General features: G+C 50.1%; 1 protein-coding gene across 1 annotated transcript in view; it reads left to right on the top strand.

Annotated features, from left to right (window-relative positions):
- TMEM131 (transmembrane protein 131) overlaps positions 1-15442 on the top strand; it is a 2512175-nt gene that overhangs the window by 919675 nt on the left and 1577058 nt on the right. Inside the window, exon 11 of the mRNA XM_069636582.1 lies at positions 10290-10351. Coding sequence (XP_069492683.1) covers positions 10290-10351 — 62 coding nt within the window. The remainder of the gene's footprint in view (positions 1-10289; positions 10352-15442) is intronic.

The raw sequence follows: 15442 nt of genomic DNA, 5'->3' as shown, positions 1-15442 counted from the left end.
CTTTGGACGTCTTCCGGATAAGTGAGTATCACTTTTTGCAGTTCATATTGTCATGATGCATTCCAGAATGTGTACAGTCAATTGTTCTTATATAGTGGTACAAGTGGATCCCCAGATGGATTCAGCTCCGGCATGTCCTAATTGATTCATGTGTCAATCAAGGACATGCCGGAGCTGAATCCAGCCAGGGTTCCGCTTGCCTCACTATATAAGAACAATTGACTGTTGTGATAAATCACCGGTATTTGTCCCTTCTCCCCAAGGGATAGCCACCCTCTTTAAGGCCAGGCAGGTGAGCCTGCTCCGCAAGACCCTCCTTCGGGGTTTGGACAAGTGGAACCGCATTGGGAGTGACTCCGCCTTTGGGGACAAGTGTACCAGGGGACCTCTGGTAAAATGTATCACAGGAACAAAAGCAAATCCAAAAAAGGAGCGTACACCAAGGAAGAAGTAACGCAAATGTATTGGACCCAAACAGCTAAGAAGTACAGTTCAGACAGTCTTGTGGAACTGAACTGAATGAAATGAGCTGTCAACGACGCCCACTGCGACTGAACATTTGCTACATAATTTGCAAAATTACCATACAACATTTTAGTTTGATTTTTAAGGCAGGACACAGGAGCTGCTGATTGGTGGGACTACATCAGTCCCCTATATCCAAATATATGTTAGGTGACTTTAATTGGACAATACACTTTTTGATCAAAATCACATGAACACAGCTTGTGATGTCTCAAATCTTCCACTCTGCCCATCAATAGCGTGGTGCTGCTCAGTCAAAAATATGTTTGCCATTGATTGGCAATATCCAATATACAAAATTGCTTGAGATGGCCAGGGGCAAGACATTCACACCAGAGTCCGGCCAATGATGTGCCCTACGGACATCAGCAAGGACACTGTACAATGTTGCACACTCTGGTCACAGAAACCTCCCCCGCTGAGCGGTTCCCTGTCACGTGCCCCATAACCCCTACCCCAATGCTCTGGCCTCCCAGCTCCCTTCTCACGCCTTGCTGCCAAGTGTTGTCTGAAAACCTATACCATACTGTGGCTGCATTTTAATTAACTGTATTTGATTTCTGTTTCTCTGCCAATACTTCTCGTGCACCCAGGTCCCTAGCTCATTGGCCTCGAAAGTATCTCTTCTCCAGCATGGGGTCTGGCATGGATTCACATGCTCATGAATATTCCCTGTCAGGCTGGGAATCCTCGGTAAAGAAAAAATCAGTATCAGTTTCGTTTCTGATATGTCTTGCTTAGTAGTAACCAATCACTGGTCTCTGGGTCATACTGTCCCCAGCCAATGACTGCCCTCTCCCTAAGCCCTCCCCTGGCGGCCATCCTCAGATTTTTACCGCACGCTCAAGTGTTGAGAGTCCTCGTGCTATAGCTCCCGAGCTTTTATTGCGTTTTGCGCTTTTTCAAAAAGATTTCTCATTTTTCAGTTTAATCAAGCCTCAAGCTCCACCGTTTCTACTTCTGATCAATGGGGACCCGTTTTGGATTCATCTATGGCCCTCAAGGGTGAAGTTTTCATCGAGTTACACTTCTTGGAGGATTCCAGCAGTTTCTGAGGCCTACCTTGTGGACGAGAAGAACATGGCCCTGGAGAAGGGAAGCTCGGCTCCCGGCAAACTGTTCAGGATCTTCCCTGGATGCAACCTACAAAATCTGTTCAAGATGGACGAGCATTCGAAATGCATTTACTGCCTCCACAAGGACAAAACGCGCGTGGAGAAGGACTGCGTTTTAAATGAACATGTCTGATCGGACTATGAGGGATCGCCGGACCTGTCTCTCCAACTGGCTGGAAGGCCAAGAGCCCAGCAGGTGAGAAGTAGTCGTCGTCCGAGCGGTCTTCGAAGTCCTTTGAGGGCTCCCAGGCGACGGGGGCCCAACAGAAGGCAAAGCACTGCGAGTCTTCGGGCACCGGGAGTGCCGAACGGTCGAGCTCCTCGGCTGCCAGGCAGGGCGCACCTTCACCGACGCCATCAACCGCGAGCCAATGCTCTGGCTCGGGGAAGAGAAAATCCGAGAACCCAGCTAAGCTTCTGGAGAGGCCCCGGTCGATCTCGAAGGAACCGGCCGAGGGGGAGCGAGGCGCTGACCCTCCCCCTAAGGTGAAGGCCTCAAGCGCGCACAAGGTGGTGAAGGCCTTGATTCACCCGTCTAAGTCCTTTATCGAGGGAGTCGCTACGGCCCTGGCGAAGCCTGTGGAGGCTATCCCAGTGGAGGCGACCTCGGGGCCCAGAGATTCCCTGCCTCTGCAGAGAGAATCCTCTTTTAAGGCCATTGAGAAGACCCCCGTGAAGATCCCGGTGGAAAAAGAGGGAGGGCGGTGGCCATTACGGACACAACCTCCGAGGAGGAACTGACCGAGAATTTGGAAGAGGCCCAGCCCCACGGGAGGAATCCCGAGGAGGGGGACGACGAGAGCGAGGGTGGCAACGCCGACGAGGTTCCCGTGGAGGAACAACCGTCGCTCCCGGCATGCCCGTCGCAACCCGAGCCTCAGGACAACTCGGCGGCCATTTTGACGGCAATCCAATCCTTATGCACGGAGATAAGGACGAGACTGCCCCTACCCCCGACGGACGACCCAGCTGTACCAGTTCAGTCGGGAAGCCCTCCGAACAAGAGGAGAATTCATCCAGTGCCCCTTCAGCCCTCACGGCCTTCTCAGCCTTTGTTGCCTTCCCCGATCCCGAGCGATGACACGTGAACCGACACGGCCACGACGGGGACAGATGACAACGGCGGTGACGAGGGGACTGGCCTCCCATCTCCGATTCCTCGGGCGTCCCTGTCCGACGAGATTGGCTCCTTCCACGCCATGATTGCCAGGGCATCTGATTTTTTTCAGCTCTGCCCTGAGTAGAAGGAGGAAGGCTTCCTCTACCAAAGGCACGAGGCCAAGAGGAAGACGGTCCTCGCGGTGCCGTTGCTGGATGACATCTGGGACGAGGGTCTTGCCCTCCTCAAGAACCCGTCCATGACACCTGCCAAGAGGGACCGGTACGAGAAGAAGTACTGGGTCCCCGACGCCTCCCCGTTGTGCCTTAGGGCACAGCCGACCCCGGATTCGGTCGTCTCAGCAGCTCCCAAGAAGAAAGCGGGGGGTGCATCGGCTTCATCCTCAACTTCCCCACCGGACGGCGAGGGAAAGAAGCTGGACGCTGTGGGACGACGAGTCATCTCGTCGGCTGCAACGACTATTATGAAGGTCAACGCCCTAGCGATTGTGGCCCGCTACGACGGGGAATTGTGGTACAAGATCGCCCCCCTGTTGGACTTCCTCCCGGACGACAAGAGGGCTGAGGCCCTGGCGATCCTACAGGAGGGTGAGGTGGCGTCGGACCACGCCATAACTGTGGCCACGGACATTGCCGACACCAGTTTCTGCCAGTTGGGCAACAGCGTTTGCCTTCGATGGTGGGGATGGCTCAAGGCGACGGATTTCCACCAGGACGTGCAAGCCAAGGTTTTGGACATGCCCTTCGACGGGAAGAATCTGTTTGGAAAGACTGTGGATGAGTCGCTGCAGGCCATCAAGACCGACGCGGAGACGGCTCGGGCCTTGGGAGTTCTGCAGCAACGGCGGCCGCCCTTTCGGAACTCCGGAGGCAAGTAAGGTGCCTCCAAAGGATTCGGCTGCGGCTCCTCGACCTACCGTCGGGCGGCCTGCTCCTCGTCGCAAGAAGCCTACAGGGGACGAGGCAAGTCGGGTGGATCTCGCCGTCGTCGCCAGGGAGGACAAGGCGGCAAGGCTGCTTCCAAGCAAGACTGAACCGGCCGTCGCGTCGGGCCCCCACCGAAGCACCCCGGTGGGAGGCCGGCTGACAAAGTTGGGTGCTGGATGCCCTGGCCCACGGGCACACTCTGGAATTTCTAAAGAAGTGCCCATGAATTCCACCAGTGGCCAGGAAGGAAAACCACATCCCTCAAATGCTGTTAGAGGTAAGGGCGATGCTCCAGAAAGCTCGTCCCAAAGAGGCTCCGGGGCTCCGGAGTATGCTCAAGATACTTCCTCGTCAGAAAGAAGACAGGAGGTTGGCCTCCCATCCTAAATAAATGCAACAAGGCACAGAAGTTCCGGATGGTCACCCTCCAGCACGTGCTGGGCCAGCTGGAGGAAGGCGACTTCCTATCGTCGTTGGATCTGGAGGAAGCGTACTTTCACATCCCCATCATAAAAGGACACTGAAAGTTTCTCAGGTTCGTAGTCCAAGGGTGGCACTACCAGTTCAAGGCCCTCCCATTCGGATTGAAGTTGGCGCCCAGGGTGTTCACCAAGTGCCTAGCACCAGTGACGGCCCGGCTGCGCCTGCAGGGGATTCACGTCTACTCCTACCTGGACGACTGGCTCATCCGAGCAGGGACAAGGGAGCTCGCCGTCGAACACACAGCAAAGACCGTCTGGCTGCTCACGGACCTGGGATTCTCCATCAACTTCCCCAAATCCCACCTGGTTCCGTCACAGGTCGCGCTGTTTCTGGGAGCCAAGCTTGATACAGTACTGCAGTTGGCCTCGCCGTCGGAGGATAGAACTCAGGCCATCCTGGGCAAGGTACTGCGTCTGCTGGCTGCGGACGTGGCCAAAGTGAGGTCCATCAAGTCCCTTCTCGGGATGATGTCCTCTTGCATCGATCTGGTGCGCCTGTGCAGGCTTTGGATGCGTCCTCTGCAGGAGTTCCTCGACGCCCGTTGGATGCAAGCGAGGGGCATCTTTGAGGACAAGATCTCGCTCAACCAAGTATTCCGCCAAGCAATTCGATGGTGGGGCACCCGCGCGCATCTCGCCGTGGGCACGGACTTTCAGACCCCAGCATACCAGGTGACGGTGACAACGGATGCCTCCCTGGAGGGGAGGGGAGCGCACACTGGAGATCTTCACGCGAGTGGCCTGTGGCTCGCGCAGGAGAAGCCGCTCCACATCAACATACTGGAGCGTCGAGCAGTGTTCTGGGCCCTCAAATCATTCCTCCCGTCCTCAAGGGCAAGGTGGTGAGGATCTTCAACGACAACACCACCACTGTCATGATGCCTACCTCTAAGGAGCCAGGCGAGGCCCAGCAACCCCAGAGGCAGACATCATTTTCCCCAGGGAAGTCTCAGCGGGCCCAAGTCGGGGCCCTTTGGACTCAGTCCTGGCGCCTTAGGCGCCAGGCTCATAGCGGACCCTAGTCCTGGCGCCGTAGGCGCCAGGCTCATAGAAGAGGATATGTGTTTAAGTGCTTGGGTGCACACTTACCTGATGCAGACCTTGCTGCTTCATCCAGGTCCTCTTGAGGCCTGAATGGGACTACTTAACCTGTAGGACTACTTCACCACCCGGGTGTGGTCGGGGAAGGATACATACCTGATTGGTGGAAGGATACATACCAGGAACTTCTTCCAAGGCTATTTAAACCCCACCCGAACAGCCACACATGCTTTGCGTTGTTCTGCACCTAGCAGCTGGACGCTCACCGTGTCAGCTCCTGCATCCTGACTTCAGCCACGCCTGCCAGCACCCTGGAACACCTGCAAGGGGAGAAAGGAAGAGAATAGGAGAAGAAAAGCCCTTACCTGCTAAATCTGCATCCCGGAGTCATTTCTCCAAAGGCCCTGAAAAGGAAGACATCATTTTAAAGGCATTTCGTTTCGATCGCTGCAGCGCTGCATTTTACTCACCTTTGCAAGGCGCTTCCATCTTCAGCAGCGATCTTCCGGATTCAGCTACGCCCCGGCGCCTAGAGGAAAAAAGACAAGAACAAAGGTGAGAGGGAGAAAAGGAATAAGGAAAGCTCAGTTTCCTTTTAAGTCTTACCTGTTGGATTATTCCCACTGCATTTCGGGTCCTGCCGCTTCCTGGCATCTCCGGACCCCGGCCCCTATCGGAAACAAAGACAAAGACATTGAATGAGCGAATGCAAAGACATTACCTGAGCGCTCATCCAGAACTGTTTCACTTCGGGTCGGCGCCATATCTCCGGCACTCCGAACCCCGGCCCCTAAGGGGAAAAAGACATAAGCATTAGCGCTTGCTGCAATTAGACAACGAACATTATTATTAAGCTTGAACTTTTGAACAGAACTTTTACAGCGCCTTACCTGAACAGTCAAGCTTACCTGAACTCCCATCAATCCTCAATCCAGTGAAGTAACTGGGTTTCAACGCGCCCCTGCATCAGAAGCAGGATGGAGAGCTCATCCTTCCAAACCCTAAGGTGAGGCTTCACGGGGAATCGTGGAGGAGGTATCGTGGAGGGTTGGAAGGGAGTGGGAGGCTTGAGCATTGTTCCACAGTTGGTAATACTCCCTTTTCACGCACAGGAGGGTATCCAACGAGCCAGGGAAGCCAGAATAGAGGGGCCCTTCCTGTCCATCTTCAGAGTTCTGCGCCTTCGACGCCGCGCCTCCGTGGGAACCAGGTGAGCGTTACAACCACAATGTTCTACATCCGGAAGCAGGGAGGAGCCAGATCCCCAGCCCTGTCCAAGGAAGCCCAGGATCTGTGACACTGGATCATTGCCCAGGGGATGTTTCTGGTGCCTTTTCATCTAGAAGGGATAAAAAACACCATTGCCGACTCACTCATGTGCCACGAGTGGGAACTACGCCAGGATCAAGTGGATCAACTCTTCCGGCGATGGGGCAAACCCCAAATCGACCTGTTTGCGACGACCTCCAAATGGCAGAGGTTCGCCAGCAGGTTCCCCCAGCCGAGGAGCATGGGCGATGCTTTCTCGTTCCCCTGGGACTTCCTGTTCCTGTATGCGTTCCTGCCGTTGCCGCTCAGGCTCATCAACCAACTCAAGAGGTCCCGGTGCAGGATGATCCTCGTTGCACCGAGGTGGCCGAGACAGATATGGTTCCCGGACCTTCTGGACTTGTCAGCGTCCCCACCAGTCAAACTGTCGACGGACGCAGATCTTCTCTCCAGACAAGGAGGCACCATTCTTCATCACGACCCGGAGTCGCTGAACTTGCATGCCTGGCTCCTGCAGCACTAGAGTTTGGAGGGTACGATATCACAGCTGACTGCAGAGAGGTTCTTGCAAAGGCCAGGGCGTCCTTAACTCTCAAGCGCTACGGACACAAGTGGAAGAGGTTCTCTGTCTGGTGCCATGCACAGAAGATTAACCCTCTACAGATTACAGTCCCTCAAGTGCTACCGTACTTACTGTTGCTGGCCAAAGCTGGACTAGTTCACGCTTCCATCAAGATGCATCTGGCAGCGATTTCCCGATAGACCAGAACTGCAGGACGGTTGTCCCTGTGGTCTCATCGCCTGGTGAAGGAGTTTATGAAAGGACTGTTCCGATCGATCCCGCCGGTGAAGGATCCAGCCCCGGCGTGGGAACTCAACGTGGTGCTGACCAGGCTCATTGGCCCGCCATTTGAGCCCTTGCATTCGGCTCCATTGACGTTCCTGTCGTGGAAGACAGCGTTCCTGTGGCCATCACCTCTGCACGACGCGAGGGAGAGATTCAGGCCCTTTTCTGCAAGCCTCCATACTTGACTTTCCAGGAGACAAGGGTGGTGCTGAGGACGCACCCCTCCTTCATGCCCAAGGTGCCGTCGGACTTCCATCTCAACGAGCCCTTGGTGTTACCAGTCTTTTTCCCGTCGCCTTCGTCGCCAGCCGAGAGGACTAAGCACTCGCCGGATGTAGCTAGAGCGTTGAAGTTCTACGTAGACCGAACAAAGAGTTTTCGGAAGACATCACAGCTGTTTGTGTACTTTGGACCTCTGAACCAAGGGAAGGCTCTCTCGAAGGCTTCCATTTCCAGATGGCTCGCCGGCTGCATCATGCACTGTCATCGGTTGGCAAACCGACCGTTGCCCGGCCGTCCAAGAGCCCATTCGACCAGAGTGATCGCTGCTACCACGGCGTTCTTGTCTGGTGTGCCCCTGCTGGACATCTGCAGGGCTGCTACGTGGAGGTCGACGCGCACCTTCACGAGATTCTACCGCGTTGACCGGGATTCCAGGGAGGAGTCCAGAGTCGGCCAGGCAGTGCTGCGCAACCTGTTCGCTTAAGGTGAGCCTGGTGAGGAGGTAAGAGATGCTTAATGTTGAGTTTTATCTAATGCTTAATGTTGAGCCTTGCCACCTCCCGTGGATGTGCATGTGTGTACTGCTATGTATTCTTATATTCATGAGCATGTGAATCCATGCCAGACTCTATGCTGGAGAAGGAACAAGTTACTTACCTGTAACTGTTGTTCTACAGCATGGGTACTGGCATGGATACATATGCGAACCCTCCCTCCTTCCCCTCTGCGGCTCTTCACTTGTTCATACTGCCACTTTACGTGCTACCAAATCTGAGGATGGCTGCCAGGGGCGGGGCATAGGGAGAGGGCAGTCATTGGCTGGGGGCAGTATGACCCAGAGACCAGTGATTGGTTACTACTAAGAAAGACAGATCAGAAACGAAACTGATACTGATTTTTTCTTTACAGAGGATTCCCAGCCTGACAGGAAATATTCATGAGCATGTGAATCCATGCCAGACCCATGCTGGAGAACAACAGTTACAGGTAAGTAACTTGTTCCTTAGATTGACTTTGATTGGGCTGTGTTCTCCTGGGCAACTTCAGCCGTGCAACATTTTTGCACACAGCTTTCTGGTGACTGTTAAAAACGTGATACTGCCTCTCTCGCGTGCACGCCCTGCCTCTCTCGCGTGCGTGCCCTGCCTCTCTCGCGTGCGTGCCCTGCCTCTCTCGCGCGCGCCCCGCCTCTCGCGCGCCCCGCCTCGCGCGCGCGCGCCCCGCCTCTCGCGCGCGCGCCCCGCCTCGCCCGCGCGCGCCCCGCCTCTCGCACGCGCGCCCCGCCTCTCGCACGCGCGCCCCGCCTCTCTCTCTCTCGTGTGCGCGCCCCGCCTCTTTCTCTCTCTCGTGTGCGCGCCCCGCCTCTTTCTCTCTCGAGCGCACGCACCCCGCCTCTTTCTCTCTCTCGAGCGCGCGCACCCCGCCTCTTTCTCTCTCGAGCGCGCGCACCCCGCCTCTTTCTCTCTCGAGCGCGCCCCGCCTCTCTTGCGCGCGCGCCCCGCCTCTCTTGCGCGAGCGCCCCGCCTCTCTTGCGCGCGCGCCCCGCCTCTCTCTCTCTCTCTCGCGTGCACCTCCTCTCTCTCTCTCGCGTGTGCGCTCCCCGCCTCTCTCTCTCTCGCGTGTGCGCTCCCCGCCTCTCTCTCTCTCTCGCGTGTGCACGCCCCGCCTCTCTCTCGCGTGTGCACGCCCCGCCTCTCTCTCGCGTGTGCACGCCCGGCCTCTCTCTCGCGTGTGCGCGCCCGGCCTCTCTCTCTCTCTCGCGTGTGCGTGCCCCGCCTCTCTCTCTCTCTCTCTCTCTCTCTATCGCGTGTGCGCGCCCCGCCTCCCTCTCTCTCTTGCGTGGGCGCGCCCCGCCTCTCGCGTGTGCGCGCCCCGCCTCTCGAGTTTGCGCGCACCCCACCTCTCTTGCGCGCGTGCCCCGCCTCTCTTGCGCGCCCCGCCTCTCGTTTTTGAGTTGTTCACTTGAGATCAGGATTCACTTCTTTGCTAGCATGGGGTTGAGAAAATGTTTTGCTCTTGGTGACATTCCATTGATTAGTAGACATTACATGGATTACTGGCTCTTTGTAGAGGCATAGTAACTTTTTTTCTCAAACGTCTGGATACAGGATTATGATCTTTGTGGAATATTTCTGTAATGTTGGGTGACAAAATGGATAGTTCAAAGATGTTGGTGTTAAATGAAAAAGGTTGCGTTGGGTGTATGGTTGCTGAATTGCTTAAGGGTATAGCAAGTGGAAACCTTTTTATCTCTGTGTCGGCAGTGGGTATTGAAAGATTTTCAGTAATTGGAATTGGATATCCCCTATGCAACTTTTCTTTTGTAAAGCGTGTGCTATGTTTTTGTTGGGTATTCGGTTAGGTGTAGAGGGGAATGGGTGACTTGTGGTTATTTAACTTAGATTTGTTTTCGTACGTTTGAATCGCAAACATTGACCAAATTATTTTACCGTAACAATGTAAAGTCCAGTTGGTCATTATTATTAGAAGTTTTCTATATGTGTTTGTGATCTAAATTTTATTAGTTCGCATTATCACATACAATTTCATTGAGGTGAAAACAATAATGAATTAGCAAATGAGCATCATCCTCTTAAATATTAATCATGTTAAATCACAAAAAGCAAACCTGCTTTCAACTGTCAATCAAATAACCTGTGGAGTCAAGAATAGAAAATGTTTCTTGTTTGATAATAAATTGAAATGTGGTTATGTTAAAAGCATTAATTTTCTTTTTCACAGATGTGCCAAAAGTTTTAAATCTTCATTTGTTAAATTCGGGAACAAAGGATGTGCCGATAACAGTAAGTTTAGTTTTTTTTAATAAAAATGGAAAGTGAAATAATGGTTCTTTTTATTAAATCATTTGCATAAAAAACATTTGTTTCTAAAATGCGTAGAGGTCATAAGTAGATTGAGGCACCAACTTTGTGCGGCTGAGTTGGATTCTTTACTCTGAGTTTTCACTTACTTGTTTGGTATGCTTTCTGGGGAGGTGATGTACAGTTAATATTAATTAGGGTTTGTTTCCTTACTGTATTGATGTATTCATTGCACTTGAGTGCTTTTGTTTTTTATTCAGCCATTCAGTCTTTTTCAACAGCCATTCAGTTTCTAGTGATTTTTTCAGTCTTCCTTGGGTGTGTACTGTTGAATAGCATTGGTAGTATAACGTTTCCTTTTTAACCATGATTTGCAGAAGCTCTTTAAAATCATGTCAATGCTTGTAGTGGATTTGCAGTCTACTACACAAATGATGGGATGATTAAAAAGATTTTTAGTAGAAGTTCTCAATCCGAACAAATGTTTTTTTTAGTTAAATCCTACCTTTCTTCTATCAAAAAAGGTACAATTGCATCATAAAGTGCTTACAGCACAGAGTGCAACAACACTTTGGTCAAACCTCAAACTGAAGTGATATCCATGGCTCCACTCATGCCAATCTGTAATGTGTGGGAAAAGCTTTCATCACAATATTTTAGCTGTGCGATTATCAGATAACTCATGTTTGGCAGAAGCCCCCTCAGTACGTAGTTTGGCAAGCACTTGGTCAGATTTCACACCTCCGAGAGTAGTGTGTGAAAGATTTCGCACACAGCTCAGAGCATGTATCGGAGGATTCACACTGAAGAGAAGTTCCATAAGTTCACAAAGTGTGTAAGGAACTAAAGCGACATCAGATAACCCACATGGCTGAGTGACCATACCAATGTACAGAGTGCAAAGAAGGGCTCATTGTGCGCTTATTCCAGAACATTGCAAAGGAGCCGCCACACAGGGCACCAGCCCTCAGACTCCAACCTGATGGAACATCAGATATCCAGTATGAAGAGAATTTGATACAGTTTGTGGTGAGAAAAGCATAATTCATAACTCAAATGCTTGAGTGTAGATCATACATAATAATTCACACATAGGGAAAACTCTAGAGGGACGAATACAAGCATTTCATAACAAACGCCCAAGAACCCACATGAGAGCCTAAAACAATGAAAGATGCAGTGAGGTGCTAATACTGCAGAAGACGCCAAATAATGCCTTAACAGAACACACCAAAATACAAATATTAATACATGCTATTGCCAATTCAAAAATGTTCATTAACCCCACTTTATTCTTTAAAAACTGAATAACTGAGACAATGTATATTAAGAAAGCAACAATGTATTGTCCGTATGGAGACAATGATACTTCTAGGTCTATAATTATACCTGACAATATCAAAGACCATAGATATATAGAGAAGGTTCACCGCTTTGAGGTGAACTGCTTAAGTCTGTTCCTCTCACTATACACACGGACAAGCCTTTTGAAGGGTAAAGGAAATTACTCCAGAGTATTATGAATAAAAGTAAAAGAAGTAACCAAATCTACTGTAAATCTCTATTATGAAATGCAACAATAATGTCAAAGAAATCACAAAGACAGTATAAAATCTGCAGAGGCCTCATGGAATTAACATGTATGTCATTATGTGGAATAAAATTGATTCTGAAATATAGCTTCATCCTGGCAGAACCGAAGAGCTTGCTGTGTGCCAAAAGGTTTCATAGTGTGCTGTGATGGAATCACCTGCAATGAGCCACTGTGGAGGCACTGGGGGGAACTCTGCAGGGAAAGTGAGAGCAACCTGCTCCATGATGCAACCTTTGTTGGCGGTAAATTGGTGGGGGGGGGGAGATTTCCAGAATTCCATCCAGTCCTTACTAAGTAATGTAAAAGGTTGCAACTAATTCAGGGCTTTAGCAACCACAGAGGTAAATGTATCTCCTACCTATAAACAGAGAAGGGAAAATAGCAGTACAGGAAATCCCAGGCCATCGACGGGGAGGTAAACCTCTGAGAAATGAGCACATAGCAGTTTGTAAGACGCTGACAAGAGAACGGGATACTTGTTTAACAGTTTCGGCTCCGTACGAAGACAGTTGCCTGGAGCAGGAATTTCAGATCAATGTACAGCAGTAGGACAAAACCTTGCATTGATAGTTTAACCGGCACAAGAGGAAATCCTTGGGCAGCGAGTACAGAAACAGGGAGGCGACTCACATTTGGTGTGCAAACATGGACCGTTGCATACGTTTGCTCACAGAGGATGGCCAATGCCCTCAAAACCTGGCAGGACATGATCTGACTCAAGGAGCTATTGTGATCTTTCTGACTTGCCTGGTGGATGGGCACATACAACTCACTGGGACTTTTTTGGACGCTGTCATGGATGTGCGCGCTCTGGGACCTGGATTCTAGAATAGGTAGCTGACGTTTTGGCTTGGGACAATCTTTCTGTAGTAGGCGATTCACTGAATTGGTTTTCGCCACACTGCCATTGTTTGGTTCCTTAGAACATCCCTGCTTTAGCCCATCTACCCTGTCTGGCATTTGCACAAGCTACTTTCCCTTAATAGAACTGTGAAACTGCTTACTGGTCTGTCTGTACCGTGGACTTCTTAGTGACCATACTTGGAAAAAAGCTAGTGGGGACAGCTAAATGCATGTTCTGCCATACCCTTTGAGACATAATCACATCCCTTAGTACAGGAACATCAATTAAAAACACAGAGGCAAGCATTTTGCTTCTCTTTCTTTGGTTGAAAGCCCAAGCAACAGCCTTAAATCCGTAACGGTTTCCCAAGGTTCTGTGGTAAGTCGGACATAGGAGGCGGACATTAAGACCTAATTGACCAGGTTTTATTCAAGGAAAAGAAACCTCAACTGACTCTACAGCTATGATCGAGGTCCCTAACTTCTAAGAAAATAATAAACAGGTGCCTCTCGGGACGTCTCAAATAAATTCTGTCCTCTGTCTAAAACCTAGTCCATCCGATGCGCGCCCTACCACTACAACTAAACCATATAAGTGGCTGGAAGTGTAAAGGCTCTTTGGCTGGAGCCGTTGCTGGATCCAACTGTCTCTGGATTTGTTGACTTTCTGCGAGAGCCGTCGGCAAGAGAATGTGCCTGCTACTCGCAACACGCTGCATTGGAACTGCATGAAGCAAATGCCTCTATTTGATCTTTGACTTTTGCCCTCTTCCTGGGAGTCAGTGACTGGGATTTGGTGCTTGTGCTTGTGCCAAGTCATTTTTTTCTGTCCCATTCACTACCTACCTCTCTTTTTCAGCCACAATCCCTGGCGCTGCTGGTAGCCCCGCCCCCTTTCCACCGGGATTGGTGCTCTTTCTTTGAAAATAGCAGTGCATGCACACCGCACGCGCACCGTAAGTGCCTGGAAGTGTAACAGGCTGTTTGGCTGTTCGGCTGGGCGGGTGGGTGAATTTAGCCATAATATAATTCTTTATTTAGACTGCAAGACCCACCCTCCCCATGCTGGTAATATTAACCTAAACCAAGGTAGGACAGGTCATTGTTAGTTTCATGCTATTTTTCTGAATACACTGAAATACACTGAAAACCGATTACTGCGAGGTCCAGCGTGTGTAAAATCGCCTTGCACTTATTTAATTATTACAAAAGATGGCCAGCGGTTTGAGAAGTGGCAAGTGTTCTGGTATGGTGATGCCTACTGGCCTTAATGATGAGACTGACAACTGTATTGTACCCTCCTCAAATGGTGATGATGATGCAAAGAATTTGAACTTGGATGCACAGAATATAGAACGTAATGCTTCAACTACTGTGTCTTCAGGTTCTGCCAAAGAAGGGAACTCTCTTAATTGCGACTTTGATATTAAAACATTGGCTGACCTGGATTCACGCATTAGTTTATCTATTGGTCTGTTGACCCCACTCATACCTAGAAATCGCGACTTGCAAGAAAATGTATACGGCAATGGTGCCTACTTACCGTCTAGCCCTCATTTGCCTATTTCAATTGCAAACAATACTGTGATTGGTAATGTTTGTGAATCGGAACTTCCATTAAGCCCCGATCCTGGCGTTCCCTATTCACAGAATAATGGTAGCGAATCCAGTTTGCCTCATACTCCTAAAGATCAAGAACCTTTCACTTTTCCAGTGATAATAAGAATACTTGACTTGCTGGACAAAGGTCACGATGTCACTCATTTAGAACTGAGAGACATTAAACTTACCATGAGCGATATTGTGTCCAAAGTCACTAGGATAGGATTTCTTCTTGCACTAGAGGGGCTCTATTTAGGTACTAAGACTCCCCTGGAGGCTAAAATTAAAATCTCACATGATCAAAGTACGCAATCTACAGAATCTTATTTTGCTAACATACAGGGCTCTGTAAATCAACCATCAAACGAATTTGATTTGTTACGATGTGAGCTAGGTACTATAAATTCTTCCTTAGCTGATCTTAGGAATAAACTTGACCCACCAACCCCTAATATCTCACCAGAAAAAAGGGAGTCACCTGCTGATAGTCCATCAGTCCTAATCAAACTTATGGACGAACATAAACAGAACAAAGGATCTGTTGAATGTGAAACCGACTATATAGGCTACTCGTTTAGAAGATTTCGCAAAAATCAAAAACGCTGTGTTAAACGTGCTGAAAAAAAAGTAGATCTGCCAATGAAAAAATAAAAAAAAGAAATGTTGGTGATCCCGGACAGTGGCGGAAAAGATGCGATTGATGTAGCACAGCTTTCTGTGGAATGTCAATCACATCTAGGGGCTGACCATGGGAAGGTGGCAAAGATAAAAGAAGTCAAATTAATGCCAATTCTTTGTTGTCATTTAAAAACAGTTACTGCCGAAGTGCACCCTGATTATGCAAATAATTCAGTCATGCACAAAGTAAAAATCGGCTCTGATAATATAATTAAGATCGAAGGAGAAGTACTGAAAATCTCAAAAATACTTCCCAACTATTTTCAGAGTGCTGGAAGGAAACATACCTCTAATAGGTGTAGTTTTTCACCCAACCAATTTACCGACCTAAGTAAAGCAACTAAACTGCCCATTGC

Source organism: Ambystoma mexicanum, chromosome 7p (assembly GCF_040938575.1).
Source record: "Ambystoma mexicanum isolate Mex_15411 chromosome 7p, UKY_AmexF1_1, whole genome shotgun sequence".
Lineage (NCBI taxonomy): Eukaryota > Metazoa > Chordata > Amphibia > Caudata > Ambystomatidae > Ambystoma > Ambystoma mexicanum.
Note: the sequence above shows the minus strand (reverse complement) of the source record. Positions and strands in the feature narration are given on the sequence as shown.